The following is a 26456-nucleotide window of genomic DNA, read 5'->3' on the forward strand; positions in this document are numbered from 1 at the left end:
ATCCTCCCCTCCAGTTTTAACTTTACCAAAAGAAGGAATAGAGAAGGGGGCCAAATGAGGATTTTTCCTCATGGGCTTAATTCTCTGTTCTTAACGCTACCTCGCTAACACGGGAAATGGCGAGTACGTATGGAAAAAACTTTGTTTGCCATATCCTGCATTAATGAGGTAGCATCAGGAATGGATGAAGAAATGGCTTCAATCACTTGCATCCACTCTCTGTCATGTATAATACACCCCTATCCAAAACCTAGCACCACATACCTTTATGTGGTTTCCCCTATCCCCTTCATATTCCCAGGTTCAGCTCATTTAAAGCATGTTTAGCTAATTGTTCTGGATCATTAAGGAGAGAGAAAAAAAATAAAAGCCTTGACTTCAATGGAACCTCCTTGAGTGGAACATGTACGATGCTTAAGATCAGAAACAGTCATGTAACCATGGCAGAGATATGCAAGAATGACATCACGACATGCAAAAGCAAAAGTGAAAATTACGTATTGTAGAAATGGTTGCTTAATTTTTGAATACCAGAAAAATAGCTCGCTGGTGACTTGCTGTGAAAAATATACACTACAATGAAACTCTAACTCACAAATAGTACGAGTCCAATTTTACCAAAAACTAACAATAGACCCAACAGTGGTTGGATCACCAACTACTTGGTTAATTCTTTGATACTGTTGTATGTATTGGTAAATTTTAACCCTTTGTTAAACTGAGACCCTGTGACTACCAAAAGCTAAACACATCAGCCATGGAGCTCTCAATCAGACCACCACAAATATAGACCAATAAACATTTGCGACTTCTCACCCTTCTCTCTAAAAATGAGTAATATGGCCAGACAGATGAGATTCAATGTAAAGAAATTGGAATTTACGAAAAGGCCTCACTTCTGATCACGAACTACTATTTCCCTACTTGACACTGGCAAGACAACCTACAATATGGGAATTTGTTTAAAATACTTACAATAGAAATGTACAGTCCAGAGAAACCAGGCTCTTTGGAAGAGTGACATATATTATCTCCACAAAAATCATCATGTTCCTTTATGATGGTTTGAACATTTGTGGCCATACGCAGATTGGTCAAACTATTGGCCCATGCACTGCTTCCAGCAAGCCATAAAATTGCAAAGACGACATGAGCACCACAGTCCTGAAATATAAGTAGCATCTTACATCTTCAGCAAAGGTTCCTGGGGTCAGGATTTCAACAATGCACCATATTCTTGTATGCTGTAAAAGGTGAGTCGGGGATGGAACTAAGGGGATTAAGTCCTTCATTGGTTTATTCGGCATCTGCACTACAGGCACATGTACATGAAGGCACATATGTATATACATAAACACCCACACACACACATATACATATAAACACAAGTACATATTTATACCTGTTGCCTTCATCCATTCCCATTGCCACCCCGCCACACATGAAATGACACCTCCCTCCCCCTGCGCGCCCATGAGGCAGCGCTGGGAAAAGACAACAAAGGCCACATTCATTTACACTCAGTCTCTAGCTGTCATGTGCAATGCACCGAAACCACAGCTCCCTTTCCTCATCCAGGTCCTGCAAAACTTTCCATGGTTTACCCCAAACACTTCACAGGCCCTGGTTCAATCCACTGACAGCATGTCCACCCCAGTATACTACATCGTTCCAATTCACTCTATTCCTTGCATGCCTTTCGCCCTCCTGTATGTTCAGGTACCGATCGCTAAAAATCTTTTTCCACTCAATCCTTCCACCTCCAACTTGGTCTCCCATTTCTCGTACCCTCCACCTCTGACACATATATCCTCTTTGTCAATCTTTCCTCACTCATTCTCTCCACATGACCAAACCATTTCAATACACTCTCTTCTGCTCTCTCAATCACACTCTTTTTATTACCACATATCCCTTTTACCCTTTCATTACTTACTCGATCAAACCACCTCACACCACACATGGTCCTCAAACATTTCCAACACATCCACCCTCCTCCGCACAACCCTATCTATAGCCCATGCCTCACAACCATATAACATTGTTGGAACCACTATCACTTCAAACATACCCATTTTTGCTGAGATAACATTCTTGCCTTTCACACATTCTTCAACGCTCCCAAAACCTTCACCCCCTTCACCACCCTGTGACTCACTTCCATTTCCATGGTTCCATCCGCTGCTAAATCCACTTCCAGATATCTAAAACGCTTCACTTCCTCCAATTTTTCTCCAAACATACCTCCCGATTCACTTGTTCCTCAGCCCTACTGAACATAATAACCTTGCCCTTATTCACATTTACTCTCAGCTTTCTTCTTTCACACACTTTACCAAACTCAGTCACCAACTTCTGCAGGACACCATTTGGTAAACATGCGATTGTCCAAGACAGACAATGAGCGTATCATAAACTTATTATGTGGACAAGAAGGTGAATTGTTTACAAATTCTATCAACAATAAAGTTATCCAATTTGTATAGACCTTCACCAATATCAAGATTATAATTATTTGTGTATCTAAAGTTATCCAATTTGTATAGACCTTCACTAATATCAAGATTATAATTACTTGTGTATCTAATAATAGAAGGTTCAATGGTATTTCATGTGGTACTGGAGTTGAGTTAATAACTGAGATGGCATTACTCCACTCAATACAATGATCGTAGTCTTTAACGTGAGTAAACAAGGCATTTGATTCTTGTCCTGTTCTTATACTATATCTATGTTGCTTAAGTCTAACAGAAAGATACTTACCAGTCTGCCCAACATAAAACTTATCAATATCTACATGGCATTATATAGAATACACCCAGGAGAATTTTTTGGTGAGTTCCTTATTAAGATATTCTTTATAGTATTATCATTGCTGGAGGTAACTTTTTAATTAAAGGAAGTAAAGTAAAATCATTATTAAAAGAGAGAACTAAAAGATTCTTGGTGTCAATTCGGAGGTTTGGCCTCAACTCTATAAAATGATTTCTTTGCTAACTTAAAGGATTTATCAATGAAAGATCTAGGGTACTTTAACTTAGATCCAACACATCATCAATATACTCTGGACTGCAAATATGTAATGCCCTAAGGAACATAGATTGAAATGATGATAATTTAACTGTCATGTTGAGATGAGTAGTAATGGATATATGAGCATATATTGGTAGGTTTTCTGTATATGCTAAACTTAAACTTGTTTCCTTGCCTATGGATCATGCAATCTAAAAATGGTAACATATGATGATTTTCAGAAAAGGTGACATAAGTGTGACAGTTCTGGAGAATGGTCTGGTGTACAGAGGCAGAAGTGAAAACCTTGTCTAAGAAGAAGAATGGAAATGCTACAGCGGTGGATGGGATCACTGCTGTGTTGTATGGAAGAATGGTGACTGAAAGGATGATGGCATGCACAATTCATTAGATAAGAGAGGAGAAGTACTGCTTCAGGAGAAATAGAGGATATTTAGACTAACTGCTTGCTTTAAAAAGTTGTGTGACAACAACAGAGGTCCCTTGAATACCATGGTTTTGCAAACCTCAGTTTTGCGACTACACACTTAGACTAGTGAACATCATTTTACTAACCACTGCATCATGTTTACAGTATCCATGGTTTTTCCATGGCAATATAAAAATTCTATGCATGCATCAGTTAAGTGTGATGTGGCTGTGAGCTACTTGTGATCCAGCCCAAATGACCAATATTTCTATGAAAAAGCTGTGTTGCTAGAGCAAGTGTTGAGATAGTCTTCTGTGTGGCATATTTGGCTAGATACTTGTAGAAGTACAGAGACACAGCAACAATAGTGACATAGTGTCATCATATTATTACCTTACAGTTTTGTTCATCATTTCTTTGTATTCTTACTACATAAATGTGCTATTTTTGAAGTACGTCTTATCTATCTTTAAAATTTGAAGTTTTCATTATATGATTTGAGTAATATACCTCAAGGGTCACTCCCTAATCCCCTTTTCCCAAAAGCCCTGTACATTGCCAACTACAGGGTATTCCAGTTATGTGACAAAGTGGTAGGCAATGGACCTCTGTCCTTGAACGAACAGAGCAAACTGTGTGTGGTTATTCATGGATCTGGAGAATGAATACAGTAGGGCTGACATAGAAGACCTGTGGATGGTGCTATGAAAAAATGGAATAAATGGAAAGTCACTAAATGCGAGGTGTTATTACAAAGAAAGTAAGGTATGAATGTGACTAGGAAGGGTGGAGTAGGTATGCATCAAAGATGAGTGATATCACCATCACTGTTTAAATTTACATGAACAGGGTGGAGAGGGAGGTGAATGAAAGGGTTGAGAACAAGAGGCAGGTCTACAGTATGTATACTTGGGGTTGTGTTGGGGTGGGGAACATGTGAGGTTAAGCATTTGCTTTTTGCAGATGACATAGTTAGATGGCACACCAAGGAGAGAAACTCTAGAAGCTGGTGAAATACTTTGGGAGGAGGTTGTGTAAAAGGAGAAGGATGAGAATGAATGTGAAAAAAAGCATGGTAATGAGGTGCAACAGGGAGGTGAGAAAGGATGTTTTGACACCATTTGAATTAACAGTGGGGAAATGGAATGCTTTAGCTATCTGGGAATGGACTTGACCATGCATGGAACAATAGGGTGGGAGAAAAAGCTGAAGTTCTATGTGCACTATAGCACAAAGTTCAATTACTGTCCCTTCATAAATAAAATTTTTGGTCCTGATGATTTTTAGCGATTTTCTGCCCAGCCCATGCTGGTCTCAATCCTAAATACTAAAGAAGTTATGTGTTAATTGTGGCATTACAAATCTATTTTGCATAAAGTTAAACATGGCCACCTTAAGCCATAGCCCTTAAAGCTTTTTTTCATATTTCTGACAAACTGGTGTTCTCGTCAGTTTCAAAACTGCTTTTAAAGACATTACTTATTTGTGAAATATTATTCTCTTCCAAAATATGCATCAAGTGACTTCTTTACTTAAAGTGATACCTAAGATTACTCACCCTAACTGTTATCACTTAACAGCAGTTTCCAGTTACACTTACCACAACAGGTACAAGGTCATTGTTGTCATAAATGCTGCTGAACAAGGTGTAAAGAACCAGAGCACCAATAACATACAGGAAGGCCAGGACCCCAACTGCTACAAAAAATTCAGCATCTGAAGAGAAGTCTCCACTTAGATGTAACGATTCAGAGTTCCCACATACCTTATATGATGTTCGTATGGAATCAATCCTAGAAATGCAAATAATGACAGGTATTAGTAAACATAGGTATTAGTGAAAAGTTTTTATCGAGGATGTAAGGCATGTGTACGTGTAGGAAGAGAGGAGAGTGACTGGTTCTCGGTGAATGTAGGTTTGCGGCAGGGGTGTGTGATGTCTCCATGGTTGTTTAATTTGTTTATGGATGGGGTTGTTAGGGAGGTAAATGCAAGAGTTTTGGAAAGAGGTGCAAGTATGAAGTCTGTTGGAGATGAGAGAGCTTGGGAAGTGAGTCAGTTGTTGTTCGCTGATGATACAGCGCTGGTGGCTGATTCATGTGAGAAACTGCAGAAGCTGGTGACTGAGTTTGGTAAAGTGTGTGGAAGAAGAAAGTTAAGAGTAAATGTGAATAAGAGCAAGGTTATTAGGTACAGTAGGGTTGAGGGTCAAGTCAATTGGGAGGTGAGTTTGAATGGAGAAAAACTGGAGGAAGTGAAGTGTTTTAGATATCTGGGAGTGGATCTGGCAGCGGATGGAACCATGGAAGCGGAAGTGGATCATAGGGTGGGGGAGGGGGCGAAAATTCTGGGAGCTTTGAAGAATGTGTGGAAGTCGAGAACATTATCTCGGAAAGCAAAAATGGGTATGTTTGAAGGAATAGTGGTTCCAACAATGTTGTATGGTTGCGAGGCGTGGGCTATGGATAGAGTTGTGCGCAGGAGGATGGATGTGCTGGAAATGAGATGTTTGAGGACAATGTGTGGTGTGAGGTGGTTTGATTGAGTGAGTAACGTAAGGGTAAGAGAGATGTGTGGAAATAAAAAGAGCATGGTTGAGAGAGCAGAAGAGGGTGTTTTGAAGTGGTTTGGGCACATGGAGAGAATGAGTGAGGAAAGATTGACCAAGAGGATATATGTGTTGGAGGTGGAGGGAACGAGGAGAAGAGGGAGACCAAATTGGAGGTGGAAAGATGGAGTGAAAAAGATTTTGTGTGATCGGGGCCTGAACATGCAGGAGGGTGAAAAGAGGGCAAGGAATAGAGTGAATTGGAACGATGTGGTATACCAGGGTTGACGTGCTGTCAGTGGATTGAATCAAGGCATGTGAAGCGTCTGGGGTAAACCATGGAAAGCTGTGTAGGTATGTATATTTGCGTGTGTGGACGTATGTATATACATGTGTATGGGGGGGGGGTTGGGCCATTTCTTTCGTCTGTTTCCTTGCGCTACCTCGCAAACGCGGGAGACAGCGACAAAGTATAATAAAAAATAAAAATTAGTAAACAAGGATATCCAAAGGAGTTAAATATTTACATGCCATCAAAATGCAGAGAAAATGTATTCAGTCACCAAACAGGAATACTTAAAGAAAAATGTATCAAAAGAACTTCTCACTCCAAAGGAGCCCACATTTCCCTGAAAATGGAAGTGGTGAAGTATTGGGAAGAGGTCCTAGGTAATACCAATATTCTTCCTTCAAAAGAGGTCATGGGTTATGTACAAATATTTATTCATTATAATTATCTCATCATACTTTGTCGCTGTCTCCTGCGTTAGCGAGGTAGCGCAAGAAAACAGATAAAAGAATGACCCAACCTTCCCACATACACAGGGAGTAAAGGGAATAACAGCAAGGTTATTAGCTTCAGTAGGGTTGAGGGACAAGTAAATTGGGAGGTGTTTGAATGGAGAAAAACTGGAGGAAGTGAAGTGTTTTAGTTATCTGGGAGTGGATTTGGCAGTGGATGGAACCATGGAAGTGGAAGTGAGTCACAGGGTGAAGGAGGGGTGTGAAGGTTCTGGGAGCATTGAAGAATGTGCGGAAGGCGAGAACGTTATCTCGGAGAGCAAAAATGGGTATGTGTGAAGGAATAGTGGCTCCAACAATGTTATAAGGTTGTGAGGCATGGACTATAGATAGGGTTGTGCAGAGGAGGGTGGTTGTGTTGGAAATGAGATGTTTGAGGACAATATGTGGTATGGTATGATGTGGTTTGATTGAGTAAGTAATAATAGGGTAAGAGAGATATGTGGCAATAAAAAGAGTGTGGTTGACAGAGCAGAAGAGGGTGTATTGAAATGGTTTGGTCACATGGATAGAATGAGTGAGAAAAGACTGACAAACAGGATATATGTGTCAGAGGTGGAGGAAACAAGAAGTGGGAGACCAAATTGGAGGTGGAAGGAAGGAGTGAAAAAGATTTAGAGCAATCGGGGCCTGAACATACAGGACGGTGAAAGGCATGCAAGGAATAGAGTGAACTGGAACGATGTGGTATACCTGGGTCGACATGCTGTCAATGGTTTGAACCAGGGTATGTGAAGCATCTGGACAGTTTTGAGGGGCCTGGATGTGGAAAGGGAGCTGTGGTTTCAGTGCATTACACATGACAGCTAGAGTCTGAGTGTGCACAAATGTGGCCTTTGTTGTCCTTTCCTAGCGCTACCTCGCGCACACGCTGGGGGAGGGGGGAATGTCATTTTATGTGTGGCGGCAGGTATGGATGAAGGCAGCATGTGTGAATATGTGCATGTGTATATATGTATATGTCTGAGTATGTATATATGTATGCATTGAAATGTATAGGTATGTATACGTGCGGGTATGAGCATTTTTGTATATACGTGTATGTGGGTGGGTTGGGCCATTCTTTCATCTGTTTCCTTGCGCTACCTCACTAATGCAGGAGATAGTGACAAAGTATAATAGAAATAAATAATTAAAATATTTGTTCATTTGCAATCTCGGGTGTGTGTAATAGCTTCCACAACATAAAAATAAGCCTTTTTGGAGGAGGGGGAGATATCCTTGCTTGGCCCCTTCCTCTATTTCTTCTTTAAGAAAGTAATATGAGAGGGATGGATTCCCAGTACACCCTCTTCAGCTCTTAACCACTCTCTTCTTATTCCCACACCTCTATCTTACCCTATCGTATTTCATATGATCAACCCTACTTACAACACATGCTGTCCTCAAACATTCACCTTCTTCTGTGCACTCTCATCTAGAGCCTATGTCCGGCATCCAAACATCACCATCAAGAAAACTGTATTTTGAAACATGCCCATCTTCACTCTCCCATACAATGATCTCTCTTTACCCATACCTTAATGCTCTCAAGATCTTTGCCCCTTCACCTGCCTCATGACTCATTACAGCTCCCATGATTTCATTCATTGAAATGTCCACTCCTACGTATCTGGACCACTTCACTTCCTCCATGTTTTCTCCATTCAAATTCTTACCCAAGCAAGCCTGTCTCTCCATGGCTAAACCTAATTATCTTGCTTTTTCTCACATTTACTCTCAACTTTCTCTTTTCACAAAATCTCCCAAACTGAGACACCCACTTTTGCAGTTTCTTCCTTGAATCTGCAACCAGCACCATGTCATCATCAAACTATAGCTGATTCAAGTCCCAAGAAACCCTACTTTTGACAAGAATATTTTCTCAAAGGTTCAATTACTAATGCAGGCAACAAAGAAAAAATATGAAATGTTTATAAGTATAAAGGTATGCTTGTAAATACAAACTCTGCTCTATCTGCAACCATGAGATAAGGACCAATCAAATTAAGTCACAAAAATTTTGATGAATATCAAAATGGGCTCAGCAAAGACAGCAACTGGAGAGTGAAATCAAGTGATGTAATCTGGGTCTATCTTGAAAATTAGGCAGAAGCATGCAGAGAGTAATGAAGTACAAACGCAAAGTCTGACACAAAAAAGTATGCACATATTCCTGGATGTGTAATATGTTCCCCAATTTCAAAGATGAGCTAAGAAATGAAGATAATCCAAAGTCTGATCAAAATTCAAAATCATTCAGCTAACATTCTGAAATAATAAGAAGTGTAAATGATAAACACAAAATGAGTTGACAGGGTTTTGTAAGAAAGTAATTGGGTAGAAGAGAGGTAAGTGTGGATGAGCAAGCAATAATATGCAGAAAAGACCAATATTTCCAATGAAAACTGCATGGGAACAAACTAAAGCAAAACCAGATCAACACTTTAGATATATGCAGTGAAAATATAAATTTGCAGCAAATGTTTACTCATCCTTCATAGTTACACACACATGGACACACACACACATAAAGTGATGGAGCCCCATGGGAGTAAAACTCTCTCCACATACAGTACAAATAGGTAATTATCAATTAAACACTTTTCTTCTTTCTTTTAAACTATTCGCCATTTCCCGCGTTAGCGAGGTAGCATTAAGAACAGAGGACTGGGCCTTTGAGGGAATACCCTCACCTGGCCCAATTCTCTGTTCCTTCTTTTTGGGGAAAAAAAAAAAGAGAAAAAAAAAAAAAAAAAAAAATGGTAATAACAACTCAAATACCTTAAACAGTGCTACTCACCGAAATGGATAAACAATTTTCTCCGTAATAAGTGTGCTATTATCTTGGTTACCTTTACACAGCACCCGAAAGGAAAATGAGGAACTGAAGTTTGTAGTTGTTGCAAATGCACATATACTAAATATCTGAAACATAAACAACAATAAAAAATAAAAGACATGAAACTTGTCAAATCTATTCAAAATCAAGTATCTCTAAATTAATTTTTCAAGTATCTAAGGAATCGGAATCCAAGATGGAGATGCAAGATATGTAAAATGTCACACATTTACCAAATAACAAAGTGCATAGTCAATGACTTCAATGATAGGATTTGTACAGCCAATGTACTCACAAACTGCAAAATCTTCATGAAACCTCGAGGCTCCTTCAGTACCCTTGTGTTCAGGCTTGCAAATATTCCCTGCAGACAGAGACAATTATGCAAATAAGAAAAAGTCATCAATAACAATCCATCACATCCTAATATCAGCACTGTTTTGACTTCCACAGCCTGACATAAAACTGATTCATAAAATTTGAGAGAAGAGAGAATTCTGTAATTATCAACAATGAAATATGATAAAAGTATATCAAATACTCTACCTTTCTGCATGTCTATTTGCCTTCTTTAACTTCATTCCAATATATCTGATGAATTGGAAGCATCTCAATTCAAACATACACATTCTCTCAACCCATGTCCAAAGTACTGAGTCATGGGCTTTCATGTTCATAGTCATCTAAAGCAATGGAGGGATTCTCTATATCTAATATATCCAAAGTATAAATTAAAGATCTTATTCTTTTTTCAGAATGACGATAAGGGGGTTCAAAATATTCATAATGTACTGGTGGATTATCTGCAAGAATTCTCTTATTGTTTGGTTTTACTTCAAAAATAAATGCTCCCATTCTGCAGCTCAAAGAACATCATGCAGAAAAACTGATGTCCCTGTATCCTTCTGAACCCATTATTTGTAGGTGTCTTTAGACTTCAGGAAGATGGGAAAGTAAGAGGTAAATCACAATCAAACTGACCCTGATCTGGGAACAATAGGAATCAGTGAGCAAGTGCATGCTAATGTTTTGAGCAGCCCACAGCAATCGACCCAGAGACATTCAAGGAATCTAAAATTGCTGAAACCTCTTGAAGGCAAATTCTAAAAAAATGATTTACAGTGTTTCATATAGAGCAAAACTCCTGCAAGAAATCTTTCCAACTGACTGGGAATCTCACTTTTCATCTTCAATAAAACAACTGAAACTTGCAAATGATCAAACTTTAGAAACTGTAGCTACATAAAATCCTTAAGCTACTTTTGGCAGACCCCTATACAAGTGTTTCCTTCTATTCAGTTCTGTACAAGTTGATTTGTCACATAAGCCAAATATCTCCATTCACATCAACTTCACACACAAAATAATTACACAAGTTCATGATCCAATTACTAAATTATTCCTCAGACATTATTTTGCTTTGTCGCTGTCTCCTGCGTTTGCGAGGTAGCGCAAGGAAACAGACGAAAGAAATGGCTCAACCCACCCCCATACACATGTATATACATACACGTCCACACACGCAAATATACCTACCCATACATCTCAATGTACACATATATATACACACACAGACACATACATATATATACACATGCACACAATTCACACTGTCTGCCTTTATTCATTCCTCTGACATTTTTTTTTTTTCATACTATTCGCCATTTCCCGCATCAGCGAGGTAGCGTTAAGAAGAGAGGACTGGGCCTCTGAGGAAACATCCTCATCCAGCCCCCTTCTCTGTTCCTTTTAGTCGCCTTCTACGACACGCAGGGAATACGTGGGAAGTATTCTTTCTCCCCTATCCTCTGACATATTCAGCTAAAATATTTCCAGCCCAAATCAATTCTCTCTATACATCAGTCCTCCATGCTGTACCTGTTATCTTAACCTCAACTACTCTACTATGTACTTTCTTGACCCTCATCTGCCATATGCTCTACATGTTAATACTTTACCACCTCATGACTTTCATCCAAATGCCTTTCTCACAATTCCTTAATACCTAATTTCTACGCAAATCTTCAATCTTTCTTTAACTATTCTCCTCCTTCAAACAAGTTATCCATCTCTACTGCTATTATTCTCTACCTATTTTGATTTGTTGAAACCTGGGTTTCAGATCCATGCAACAAAACTAAAGCAAGCTTCTTGTATATTCTACACTCAATTCCAATCCATTTATCAGAACACTCAGTGTACCTCTTGCTTTTTTCTTCCCTTTCACAATTGTAATCACAACTTCAGCTTTCTTACTACCATCTCTACTGAATACCAGTCAAAGCAGCTAAACTCAACCATAACTTCCAATTCAAATTTACACTAAACTCTGATAATTCATCTCTTTGAAAAACTAGAATTCTACTTGCATTACATTCAGGATACCCCTCAAACATATTTTTCATCTAACCTTTCTTGATTCAGCAAACAGAATATCTGTAAATTATTCTGATAACTTCCCTTTTGTTTCTCCATATTTCAGTAATTCCTCTACTTCATTCTCACCTCCAATAATGGCCAAACCCCCCAAAAAAGCATCAATGGCAACAAAACATAAACTTGATGCACTACTACCCCTATTTCAAACCATTAACTCATACCAACAATAATTCTCAAAATGTACATAAATTCCTGTATCATTAAAGCTCTTAACAGCATCCACAAGTCTTCCAAGCATATCTTACACTCAAAACTTTATTAAAATCCACAAATCGTGTTCAAAACATTTTTTGTCTGTCTTGAATTTATTCCACCACTTACGTCCCAAAAATCTGTTTTAGTTTATGACCAAGAAAAATGAAAAACGCAATGCAAACTCAAAACCAACCTAAATGACAAAGAATATCAAAGAATTAATTAGTCATAAGAAAAGTAAGTAAAAAACTTAAAAACCAACAAAAATCTGATGCAACGGGCCCTAACATATTAAGCTTTCACATAAAACAGTTTGGCCCCATTAGAAACCAACACATACAGAGATCTTCAACCACTCCTGGCTAACACATACAGAGATCTTCAACCACTCCAGGATACACAACAAAATTTCTAACATCCAGAAACATTACCAGTTTAGGTCGAAACATTACCAGTTTAGGTCGAAAACCTTTCAAACCACTCAATTTCCCTTCTTCTATAAGCTCTTCTGTCTTCAGTATCCAAAGTCTTTGAAAAGCTGATCCACAAGAGAATCAAGTAAATGTTCCACACTAACCTACACAACACTAACCTAGCTAGACCTAATCACTCCACAACACTACACACACACACACCTAACAAATCATTTAGATGGCTTTCAACCAACCACAGTCCCCTTCTTGCACAGAACCAGAGGTGATAAGCATCAATACAGCATTCAATAATGCTCCCTGACACATCCTCACACAAAAGATACTTGACACCACCCTCAACAACAAAGAAAAAGGTAATTGGCCAACTGATAAGCCATAGTCACAAACAAAGGCTTCAACTCTAAAACCCTAAAATGGAATTCCCCAAGGAGTAGTTTTTTCTTCATACTCCTTCAATCACTTCCTTTAAAACCTCCTGCAGGCTACAATATGAAGATCCACTATTAACATTAAATAAAATCAAACTCTCATCTGCCTAGTCATCTACTCAAAGGTAAATGTCACAAAGCTGCAAACCATACATAACAGAGCACTAAAAACAAATCACTGGCTGCCTGGCCACCATAGATACTCAAAACCCACACATTAAACAAAGTTCCTCCCATGTATATCAATTCTGCATTCATTTACTGTGTTTTTCAGTTCAAACACTAATGTTAGGCATTCTAAAGTCACTCTTTAATCCAGAAAATTCCAAAACCTGAAAATGGCTTGGTCCTAAACAATCTATGCATGAGACTACAATGTAATAACCAAAGAGGTATGCATGTTCGACTCATAGTGTGAAATCTCACACAACCTGACAGGAACCTTCTGTGCATAAAGAAACAAATCAAATGCATATTTAAGCCCTATTCAAGGAATAGAGTGAATTGGAATGATGGGGTGTAACGGGGTGGACGTGCTGTCAATGGATTGAACCAGGGCATGTGAAGCGTCTGGGGTAAACCATGGAAAGCTTTGTGGGGCCTGGATGTGGAAAGGGAGCTGAATCATCAGCAAACAACAACTGACTCACTTCCCAAGCTCTCTCATCCACAACAGACTGCATACTTGCCCCTCGTTTCCAAAACTCTTACATTCACCTCCCTAACAACCCCATCCATAAACAAATTAAACAACCATGGAGACATCACACACCCCTGCCACAAACCAACATATTATATATCATATATCATATATGTATTGTTGACTGGTTGGTAAGGTTATTTAATGTATGTATGATTCATGGTGAGGTGCCTGAGGATTGGTGGAATGCTTGCATAGTGCCATTGTACAAAGGCAAAGGGGATAAGAGTGAGTGCTCAAATTACAGAGGAATAAGTTTTTTGAGTGTTTCTGGTAAATTATATGTGAGGGTATTGATTGAGAGGGTGAAGGCATGTTCAGAGCATCAGATTGGGGAAGAGCAGTGTGGTTTCAGAAGTGGTAGAGGATGTGTGGATCAGGTGTTTGCTTTGAAGAATGTATGCGAGAAATACTTAGAAAAGCAAATGGATTTGTATGTAGCATTTATGGATCTGGAGAAGGCATATGATAGAGTTGATAGAGATGCTCTGTGGAAGGTATTAAGAATATATGGTGTGGGAGGCAAGTTGTTAGAAGCAGTGAAAAGTTTTTATCAAGGATGTAAGGTATGTGTACATGTAGGAAGAGAGGAAAGTGATTGGTTCTCAGTGAATGTAGGTTTGCGGCAGGGGTGTGCGATGTCTCCATGGTTGTTTAATTTGTTTATGGATGGGGTTTTAGGAAGGTGAATGCAAGAGTTTTGGAAAGAGGGGCAAGTATGCAGTCTGTTGGGGATGAGAGAGCTTGGGAAGTGAGTCAGTTGTTGTTTGCTGATGATACAGTGCTGGTGGCTGATTCATGTGAGAAACTGCAGAAGCTGGTGACCGAGTTTGGTAAAGTGTGTGAAAGAAGAAAGTTATGAGTAAATGTGAATAAGAGCAAGGTTATTAGGTACAGTAGGGTTGAGGGTCAAGTCAATTGGGAGGTAAGTTTGAATGGAGAAAAACTGGAGGAAGTAAAGTGTTTTAGATATCTGGAAGTGGATCTGGCAGCGGATGGAACCATGGAAGCGGAAGTAAATCATAGGGTGGGGGAGGGGGCGAAAATCCTGGGAGCCTTGAAGAATGTGTGGAAGTCGAGAACATTATCTCGGAAAGCAAAAATGGGTATGTTTGAAGGAATAGTGGTTCCAACAATGTTGTATGGTTGCGAGAGGCGTGGGCTATGGATAGAGTTGTGCGCAGGAGGGTGGATGTGCTGGAAATGAGATGTTTGAGGACAATATGTGGTGTGAGGTGGTTTGATCGAGGAAGTAATGTAAGGGGTAAGAGAGATGTGTGGAAATAAAAAGAGCGTGGTTGAGAGAGCAGAAGAGGGTGTTTTGAAATGGTTTGGTCACATGGAGAGAATGAGTGAGGAAAGATTGACAAATAGGATATATGTGTTGGAGGTGGAGGGAACGAGAAGTGGGAGACCAAATTGGAGGTGGAAAGATGGAGTGAAAAAGATTTTGAGTTATCGGGGCCTGAACATGCAGGAGGGTGAAAGGCGGGCAAGGAATAGAGTGAATTGGATCAATGTGGTATACCGGGGTTGACGTGCTGTCAATGGATTGAATCAGGGCATGTGAAGCGTCTGGGGTGGGCCATGGAGGGTTCTGTGGTTTCGGGCATTATTGCATGACGGCTGGAGACTGAGTGTGAACGAATGGGGCCTTTGTTGTCTTTTCCTAGCGCTACCTCGCACACATGAGGGGGGAGGGGGATGTTATTCCGTGTGTGGCAGGGTGGCGATGGGGGTGAGTAGGGGCAGACAGTGTGAATCGTGTGCATGTGTATATATGTGTGTGTCTGTGTGTGTATATGTATGCGTACGTTGGGCTGTATGGGTGTGTATGTTTGCGTGTGGGGACGTGTATGTATATATATGTGTGTGTGGGGGTGGGTTGGGCCATTTCTTTCGTCTGTTTCCTTGCGCTACCTCGCAAACGCAGGAGACACCGACAAAGCAAAATAAAAAATATATACATATATATATATATATATATATATATATATATATATATATATATATATATATATATATATATATATATATATATATATTCTATTCTTTTTTATATTTTCCTTTATTATACATAATCGCTATTTCCCGCATCAGTGAGGTAGCGCAAGGAAACAAATGAAGAATGGCCCATCCACTCATATACATGTATATATAAATATACGCCCATATATGCACATATACATACATATGCATATCAGCATATACATACATATATGCAAACATACACACATGTACATATTCATACTTGCATGCCTTCATCCATTCCTGTTGCCACCCCACCCCATAGGAAAAAGCATCGCAGCCCCCGCTTCAGCAAGGTAACACCAGTAAAACAGACAAAAAATGCCACAATCGTTCACACTCTGTCTGTAGCTGTCATGCGTAATGCATCAAAACCACAGCTCCCTATCCACATCCAGGCCCCAAAGACCTTTCTATGGTTTACTCGATGCTTCACATGCCCTGGTTCAGTCCACTGACAGCACGTCGACCCCGGCATACCAGATTATTCCAATTCACTCTATTCCTTGCATACCTCTCACCCTCCTATATGTTCAGACCCCGATCACTCAAAATCTTTTTCACTCCATCTTCCACCTCAAATATGGTCTCTCGCTTCTCCTTGTTCCCTCCACCTCTGACACATATATCCTCTGTCAATCTTTCCTCACTCATTCTCTCCATGTGTCCAAACCATAAATATGGATGTTTACAACATTCATAAAAATACAGCTGATCTGTGGTTACACTGGTTTACAGCAAACAGTAAGATTTTTGGGATGCAGAAACAACATATTTTCTTCAGTAATCATACTTGTAGTACAAATCATATGATAGACAAACCAAGCAAAAGATAGTGATATTTAGACAAACCAAGCAAGCGATATAGTGATAAAGACTACAGTAAATGATAAACATACTCAAGGCTGTCTTCATATGAATAAATAAAAAACTTGCATGGTATTTGTGAAAAGTTCATAGATATAAAGAGACTAAGTGGAGATAACATGCTAAAGTGGTTTAAGAGAACCTATAGACACAATGTGTCACTTTCCATTTTTACAGAGACTGCCATGTCACAGGTGAAACATGCCCATCAAGGCCATCTAATGTGAAGGGAAAATGACAAAAAAGAAAAAGAACGGATATATCAACCAGAGCTCCTTAGGTGTTCGAAGACCAGACTCTTACAGGTAAAAGATTAAAGGAAGAGGGAAACATGAGCAGCTTCAGTGTTTGAGGTAAAGAGGAGTTATTAGAACTGTCAATCTTGGTGTAGCCTGTCTCCAAACACAAACTTTGAGAGGCAGCAACCAGATGTGTGCCTTGGTGGCAGAAACTCACGAAGGCAGCTAGTAAAGGGAATGCCCCATATAATGACTATATAGAATGAGGAAGGCAGCAACATCACAGTGGACTGAAAGGAGAGAAGTGATGCTTGGAGAATTACCAAGAAGAATTCTGATTATACCCATCAGTACACCTAGCAATATTTTTTTCATATCATTCACCATTTCCCATGTTAGTGAGGCAGCATTAAGAACAAAGGACTGAGCCTCTGAGGGAAATCTTCACTTGGCCTCCTTCTCTGTTCCTTCTTTTGGAAAATTAAAAGTGAGAGGGGAGGATTTCCAGCCCCTCTGCTCCCTCCCCTTTTAGTCACCCTCTATGGCATGCAAGGAATACTTGGGAAGTATTCTTTCTCCCCTATTACCAGGGATAACCTAGCAATATAAAAGCCATATTTGTGATCAGAAAGAGGGATAAAATTTCAAGTATGAGTTCTAAAGACTTCAGACACAGTAAAAGTAAGAGCATCATGGAAGGAGATGAAAGCTATTTTTACTTGTCTCCTTTCTAATAGATGAGCTGCACCAAGGTATGCCTTGAAGAAGAAGCAGAAGTTGGTGTTTTCAAATAGTCAGACACCTTAAGGAACAGGAAAATTATATCAGTCTTCTTCACTGTTAAAAATTAAGAAAGCTCAATAAACTGTATTGTGATTCACTGCCAAACTATTTTCCCTCCTTGTGTGTCTGCAACATAAAGCATTCTTGTGCAAATGCTATCAACTACAATATTTGCAAGACATTCATTTCACTATATACCAGTGACAGCATTGATGGTAAAGTGCAAACCTAATTCATGCAAAGAAATATTCCCCTTCCCATTAAATTATCAGCAATAAATGAGAAGCTGCATATCATGCTGGTAATTACAGTACCTTAAGTGGGGTTTTGGGTTGTTCCATATAAACTGGTGGGGGCTGCATGAAACAAAAAAAACAATTACTTCCTTTACCAAACCTCTGGATAAATTATACAGCTGAAACGATAATTCTAATATGAGATATGTCATTTATACATTTAAGAAAATTATGCCCAAATTGTAGAAAGAACATCCTTATGATATTACAGGGTTAAAATTTTTTGAAATAATGAAATTCACAAACAAACCTGCTGTTCATACTGCATAGGCATAGGCTGCATGTAGAGAATATTACAAATTAGTCAAATGATTATAAAAACAATGCATTTTACTATTTATGTGTAACTCACAGAAATTCTGCTTTTCACGATATAAATTTTGTTCTTTTTAATGGATTCATATATTACATAGATGTACCCTTTAACACTACACTTCAAGTAACCATTATGGAGACATTCATTTTCAAATTCAAACAAATGTAAATTCTCAATTATCCACAACAACTGGATCCTAGGATACTGGAGAATAAATCTACCAATAAGTAATATCTGCAGATGAGGGAAAGTGAACAAACACTGTGGCATACAGCAAGTGGGTCAAACTTTGAGGTCAGGCTGGGAGAGTTCGTAGTCAAATTGTTTTGAACTCGTCTGTCTAGTTTATTATTCTATAGGGCTCCTGCAACATTAAGGAAGCCAGCCATATCTACAGTGGGGAACCACTGGTCAAAAAGTGTGGTGGTGTTGGCAGCATGTATTTAAAAGTGAGTACATGACAACTGGGGAGTGAGTGTTCAATGTCTTCAGTCCAGAGGTTGCATTTAGGACATGCAGGGTCTTGAGATATGTTGAATATGGTTCTTTACCATGCATATTTAAGAATATCTTTATGTTCAAAGTACTCATCTGAAACATTCATAACTGATAATGCATGCTATCCATGTATTCTTGCACCAAAGTCATTTACACCTGGGACCTAATACTCACCTATTACTCACTGCCGCCAGACCAAGTCATCTGCAAACAGCAACCCACTCATCTACAATGCCTACCCACAACTACAAAACTAAGACACCTGCACCTCACTCACAAAGACCCTCATAGTTAAAAACATGAAACAACCATCACAGATACTTGATGAAGACCCACCTCCACTGGAATCCATACCTCATCTCTTCCTACCTGGACACATGCACATTTTGTAGAAATCATTTGCAGAACTGAGGGCCTCCAATGCATTTCGTAACTTTTGTTCAACCATATAATTGCGAAACCTGCCACAAATCTTCTCTGTCAACCCTTTCATTTGGTTTCTCCAAAACAATAAATGCCCTTTACAATTTACTCTCTTTCAAATTACTTCTCACACAATCGTTTTTAAAGTACCTGGTCTACATACCTCTGTCTCTCCTGAATCCACATTGGTAACCCCTTAAACTGATGTTCTGTTTATGCCTACATCCTATCAATTTCCATTCACCCATACACCTTGCCATGTACTCTCGACAGACTTAAACCTTTGTAATTCAACCATTAACTTATTCTCCTTTTCTTTAAATAAGGGCAATTATACATGCATTCTGCTAATCCTCTGGCACCTCACTTCAGATATTACAAATGTTGAAATGCCTGACTAACTGATCAACTACAATGTCCCCTTTTACTTGAAAAATATAACAGCAATCCCATCTACCCCTAATGCTTTGCTACCTCCTATGCATTACTTTGACTGTCACTTCATTTTCCACTACAGCATTTGCCATTACTCTCACTTTACATGCTGTTCCATCCAATCACATCACAGATATTACCCAACTGTTTAAAACTGCCAGTAATCTTTCTGGCCCTGGAGCTAACCTTTATTCAAGTTAATCAACTGCTTCAATAATGTCTCTCTCTTAAATGCATCTGTATATGCATGTTCCTCATAATCATAAGTATCTCATAATCAATTCCATGCTCTCTTGTATTAAAAATTGACTTATACTGGTTAATCAACATCTGCCATATTCTACTGGGGTCCTCTGCATTACTCGCTACTTCCTTGAACAGTCCAATCCCTTACTTTTTGTTCAAAGATGACCTCTGGGTTTTGATGCATGCTTTGAATCCTACGAAAATCACTATCCTAATCATTCATTTCTGCTCATTTCTCAAGTTATTCTTCACTATCCTCACCATCTGACACAATTAGCTTAGTTTACCAAATTGTTTACCATAAAAAGTCCTTAAAAAAGTCAATGTATCACTTTATTACCTTCAGGAAAATGTTTTCCCTATGAATCTTTTTCCCATCATATAATGACAGCCAACAGATCACACAAAATCTTTTTCACTCCATCTTTCCACCTCCAATTTGGTCTCCCACTTCCAAAAGAAGGAACAGAGAAGGAGGCCAGGTGAGGATATTCCCTCAAAGGCCCAGTCCTCTGTTCTTAACGCTACCTCGCTAATGCGGGAAATGGTGAATGGTATGAAAGAAAGAAAGAATCTCTCTTACCCTTACGTTACTTACTCGATCAAACCACCTCACACCACACATTGTCCTCAAACATCTCATTTCCAGCACATCCATCCTCCTGCGCACAACTCTATCCATAGCCCATGCCTCGCAACCATACAACATTGTTGGAACCACTATTCCTTCAAACATAACCATTTTTGCTTTCCGAGATAATGTTCTCAACTTCCACACATTCTTCAAGGCTCCCAGGATTTTCGCCTCCTCCCCACCCTATGATCCACTTCCATGGTTCCATCCGCTGCCAGATCCACTCCCAGATATCTAAAACACTACTTCCTCCAGTTTTTCTCCATTCAAACTTACCTCCCAATTGACTTGACCCTCAACCCTACTGTACCTAATAACCTTTGCTCTTATTCACATTTACTCTTAACTTTCTTCTTCCACACAAAGCAAAGCTTTGCTTTGAAGAATGTATGTGAGAAATACTTAGAAAAGCAAATGGATTTGTATGTAGCATTTATGGATCTGGAGAAGGCATATGATAGAGTTGATAGAGATGCTCTGTGGAAGGTATTAAGAATATATGGTGTGGGAGGCAAGTTGTTGGAAGCAGTGAAAAGTTTTTATCGAGGATGTAAGGCATGTGTACGTGTAGGAAGAGAGGAAAGTGATTGGTTCTCAGTGAATGTAGGTTTGCGGCAGGGGTGTGCGATGTCTCCATGGTTGTTTAATTTGTTTATGGATGGGGTTTTAGGGAGGTGAATGCAAGAGTTTTGGAAAGAGGGGCAAGTATGAAGTCTGTTGGGGATGAGAGAGCTTGGGAAGTGAGTCAGTTGTTGTTCGCTGATGATACAGCGCTGGTGGCTGATTCATGTGAGAAACTGCAGAAGCTGGTGACTGAGTTTGGTAAAGTGTGTGAAAGAAGAAAGTTAAGAGTAAATGTGAATAATAGCAAGGTTATTAGGTACAGTAGGGTTGAGGGTCAAGTCAATTGGGAGGTGAGTTTGAATGGAGAAAAACTGGAGGAAGTGAAGTGTTTTAGATATCTGGGAGTGGATCTGGCAGCGGATGGAACCATGGAAGCGGAAGTGGATCATAGGGTGGGGGAGGGGGCGAAAATTCTGGGGGCCTTGAAGAATGTGTGGAAGTCGAGAACATTATCTCGGAAAGCAAAAATGGGTATGTTTGAAGGAATAGTGGTTCCAACAATGTTGTATGGTTGCGAGGCGTGGGCTATGGATAGAGTTGTGCGCAGGAGGATGGATGTGCTGGAAATGAGATGTTTGAGGACAATGTGTGGTGTGAGGTGGTTTGATCGAGTGAGTAACGTAAGGGTAAGAGAGATGTGTGGAAATAAAAAGAGCGTGGTTGAGAGAGCAGAAGAGGGTGTTTTGAAGTGGTTTGGGCACATGGAGAGAATGAGTGAGGAAAGATTGACCAAGAGGATATATGTGTCGGAGGTGGAGGGAACGAGGAGAAGAGGGAGACCAAATTGGAGGTGGAAAGATGGAGTGAAAAAGATTTTGTGTGATCGGGGCCTGAACATGCAGGAGGGTGAAAGGAGGGCAAGGAATAGAGTGAATTGGAGCGATGTGGTATACCGGGGTTGATGTGCTGTCAGTGGATTGAATCAAGGCATGTGAAGCGTCTGGGGTAAACCATGGAAAGCTGTGTAGGTATGTATATTTGTGTGTGTGGACGCATGTATATACATGTGTATGGGGGGGGGGGGGTTGGGCCATTTCTTTCGTCTGTTTCCTTGCGCTACCTCGCAAACGCGGGAGACAGCGACAAAGTATAATAAAAAAAAAAAATAATAATTCTTCAAAGCAAACTCCTGATCCACACATCCTCTACCACTTCTGAAACCACACTGCTCTTCCCCAATCTGATGCTCTGTACATGCCTTCACCCTCTCAATCAATACCCTCCCATATAATTTACCAGGAATACTCAACAAACTTATACCTCTGTAATTTGAGCACTCACTCTTATCCCCTTTGCCTTTGTACAATGGCACTATGCACGCATTCCGCCAATCCTCAGGCACCTCACCATGAGTCATACATACATTAAATAACCTTACCAACCAGTCAATAATACAGTCACTCCCTTTAATATACAAAAAAAGGTTTCTCAGAGACAGAACCCTTTCACAAATCAGGACATGGATGTAATCATAATATGCTCATGTATTGTGGAGAACACTATTCATTTTTCTTACCCAGTATATTATACAACAGTCTGCCCATGTAAATGGTTAAGAAATGAAAGAAAATTGATATGCCCAGAATTCTACACAATGGTTTCATCACAGAGGACTCGACTATTCAATCATGTTCATTTTGAACCAAAGGCAATGAAAATTTAAAAAATTCATATTACTGTTCAGATTCTATGAGATATTGAGACATTCTTTCATCTGTTTCCTTGCACTACTTCCTCGCTAATGCAGGGAGACAGCGACAAAGTGTAATGAATAAATAAAACACTTCTAAAGAGTCTTATTTCCCAATCTACGCATGAAGGCTCAGACAATTGTTTCCAAAAATCCATCAGGTATTTTACACTTGTTCAGTACTCGATTAGTAATCTATTCATCCTCTGCATGCAGAACATGACTTTCATGTGTCTGCCAGTTCTAACTCTAGCACTTTTAACCCCTATGGGATCCCAGCTGTACTGGAATATTTTATGGTATGGAGACCCTGGCAAGTTTTTGTAAGGAATGCCTCTTCCCATCCTCATATAAATTCAAAAGGTGAGCTTTATTGGTATATAGAGGTGCCTTACAGCACAAGTAAATGTAATTATTACTGGTGAAAACCTCCAATTATTGTTACCAATACAGCAGTGTCTTAACCTGTGAGGAACACTAACCATACTTAATGGGATGCCTTTTCCAACTGTCATTTAAACCAAAAGGCACACTATATCAGTATGTAGAGATATCTTACACCACAAGCAACTAAAATCATCACTACAGAAGAGTCCTAGTATCTCAATTGCCGAAATAACATGATCAGGAAAAATACAGCCCTGGCATATGCCCTAAATTGAATAAGTGAAAAATTAGCAGTAAGCACAAATTATGGTGATAATGATTTGGCACATGTTGAACTGTTAGCAATGGGAAAAGTTCTTTGCATATCAGTTATTCAATGGTGGTGGCAGATAAAAGATGGAGATGTGCACGTCAGCAAAAGTCAACAAACACGAAATAACCAGAGCTCATGCATTACAAATTTAACCTTTAAACTGCTATTGTCATCAACTGATGATACATGATTGACTGTTGGTGTCATCAACGGATTTACGTCTTAACCACATATGGCACAATCTAACAAGCTGGGATAAATCATATTCATCTATAAATAATTACTGAAATTGCATCATCTGGTGGGAAGCCAGATTTACATGGCAACTACTGTAATCAATTTCATAATACATATAAATGAATATAAGGCCCTTCCTCATTCACTAATAAACAAAAAATTCTGTCTAAATATGTATAAATGTCAATATGAATGTAGGGAAACCGACAAAAGAATGGCACAACCCATCCACATACACATGTATATACATATACGTCCACACACACACATATACATACCTATACATTTCAACATATACATATATATACATACACAGACATATACATATATACACAAGTACATAATTCATACTTGCTGCCTTCATTCATTCCCGTCATCATCCCGCCACACATGAAATGACACCCCCTCGCCCCGCATGTGTGCGAGGTAGCGCTAGGAAAAGACAACAAAGGCCACATTCATCCACACTCAGTCTCTAGCTGTCATGTATAATGCACCAAAACCACAGCTCTCTTTCCACATCCAGGAACCACATAACTTTCCATGGTTTACCCCAGGTGCTTCACATGCCCTGGTTCAATCCACTGACAGCACATCGACCCCGGTATACACATCGTTCCAATTCACTCTATTCCTTGCACGCCTTTCACCCTCCTGTTTGTTCAGGCCTCGACTGCTCAAAATCTTTTTCACTCCATCCTTCCACCTCCAATTTGGTCTCCCGCTTCTCCTCGCTCCCTCCACCTCTGACACATATATCCTCTTTGTCAATCTTTCCTCACTCAACCTCTCCATGTGACCAAACCATTTCAATACACCCTCTTCTGCTCTCTTAACCACCCTCTTTTTATTTCCACACATCTCTCTTACTGTTTCATTACTTACTCGATCAAACCACCTCACACTACATATTGTCCTCAAACATCTCATTTCCAACACATCCACCCTCCTCCCCACAACCCTTTCTATAGCCCAAACCTTGCAACCTTATAACATTGTTGGAACCACTAATCCTTCAAACATACCCATTTTTGCCTTCCACACATTCTTTAATGCTCCCAGACGTTCGCCCCCCACCCTGTGACTCACTTCCACTTCCATGGTTCCATCCACTGCCAAACCCACTCCCAGATATCTAAAACACTTCACTTCCTCCAATTTTTCTCCATTTTGATTTACCTCCCAACTGACTTGTCCCTCAACCCTACTGTACCCAACTAACCTTGCTCTTATTTTCACATTTACACTCGGCTTTCTTCTTTCAAACACTTTACCAAACTCAGTCACCAGCTTCTGCAGTTTCTCGACCAAATCAGCCACCAGCGCTGTATCATCAGCGAACAACTGACTCACTTCCCAAGCCCTCTCATCCACAACAGACTGCATATTGTTATTCTGTTACTCATCCTCTACCACTACCCTGGACCAGCAAAATAATATGATGATTTTGGTTTGTTTTTGGACTCTCATAGATATTAAGGTATGTTTTATATACTTGTTATGGTACAATAGTAATAAGGGCCATTATGGGCCTTCACACATACTGGTTTGCTTGCCTGTGGAAGAAATGTAAACAAGTGCACAATATGTTCCAACAACCCTATGTTATTTCTGGTGAGTTTGTGACTGTTTTCACAATGTAAAGGATGTCTTTTTTTCTTTTTAATGCTTCACAGTAGTTCAGGTCTTAAGATATATATCAAATTTTCTAAAGGTCATTTTGAAAAAAAAAAAGAAATCAGAATTTCCCTTTATTTTTCATTTCTTCAGCTACAATAGGAAAGGGGGCTTGAAGTACCAATGGCTGCAGAGAACGAGTTTAGTTAGTCACTAACAGTAGTAAATAAACTGAAAAGAAAATTAAGTTTTGAAGCTTTTTCCAAATGCCACTGCACTTAAATTAGTTGGTCAAGGGAGATAACAAATCTCTCGAGGAACTAACACAACAAAAATATCATAATAAAAAAAGTGCTATTCTGGCAATACACAATGTATTTCTATATGAAAACCATGCTAAAGAATGAACTTGCCTAATTCAAGAAGAATTATGAACCACATATAAATAAACCTATCATACTTAAAAAATCAATTAATTGAGCAATCAATACTTCCTAAAATATTTCAAAAAAGTACATATCCTATGAAACTTGGCTGTACTGGTGCTTTTACAACAAAAAAGATCTCCAGAGGAGCCTTTTTGGGTTGCTGATGTTCTGGGAGGCATTCAGAAGCTGTAATTATTAACAAACCTGTTAAGGCAAGCTTACTTTAAATGATGACATTCTAGACTAGACATGCAATTTTTTCTTTCATAATTAATGTTAGGTTTCATACTTTCTATTCAAGAGGCAAGCTAGCAAGTAAAATGGTATTTTGTTTTTTGCATGCAAAGTTAACTGAACAAAAGATGTTCATTTTGGGGGAATAGATACAAATTTCTAGCCATACTGCTAACAGTGGTCACTCTTACAATAAACAGCTCTTGCTCTAATTGTTATCATAATCTTTATAATTCACCATGCCTTTCCTTTCTTTACCAACTTTTCACATATAGTAACAAACAGTTAACTCTTTCAGGGTTTTCATAGGTGTTTAATGTGTGATTAAACTTTACCTCTTGGGATTTTCATAC

At 39.3% G+C, this 26456-nt stretch overlaps 1 protein-coding gene across 4 annotated transcripts in view; it reads right to left on the bottom strand.

The window, feature by feature from the left end:
* Window positions 1-26456, bottom strand: part of LOC139756893 (synaptophysin-like) — a 51804-nt gene that overhangs the window by 18719 nt on the left and 6629 nt on the right. For 2 of the 4 annotated variants that reach the window (XM_071676784.1, XM_071676785.1), the window contains 6 exons: window positions 18272-18298; window positions 18040-18081; window positions 9908-9976; window positions 9574-9698; window positions 5043-5235; window positions 976-1164 (listed from right to left, as the gene is read on the bottom strand). In XM_071676784.1, coding sequence (XP_071532885.1) covers window positions 976-1164; window positions 5043-5235; window positions 9574-9698; window positions 9908-9976; window positions 18040-18081; window positions 18272-18298 — 645 coding nt within the window. The remainder of the gene's footprint in view (window positions 1-975; window positions 1165-5042; window positions 5236-9573; window positions 9699-9907; window positions 9977-18039; window positions 18082-18271; window positions 18299-26456) is intronic. The other 2 variants (XM_071676786.1, XM_071676787.1) reach the window with 2 other exon arrangements.

The sequence above is a fragment of the Panulirus ornatus genome, chromosome 23, assembly GCF_036320965.1.
Source record: "Panulirus ornatus isolate Po-2019 chromosome 23, ASM3632096v1, whole genome shotgun sequence".
In the NCBI taxonomy this organism is placed as follows: Eukaryota; Metazoa; Arthropoda; class Malacostraca; order Decapoda; family Palinuridae; genus Panulirus; species Panulirus ornatus.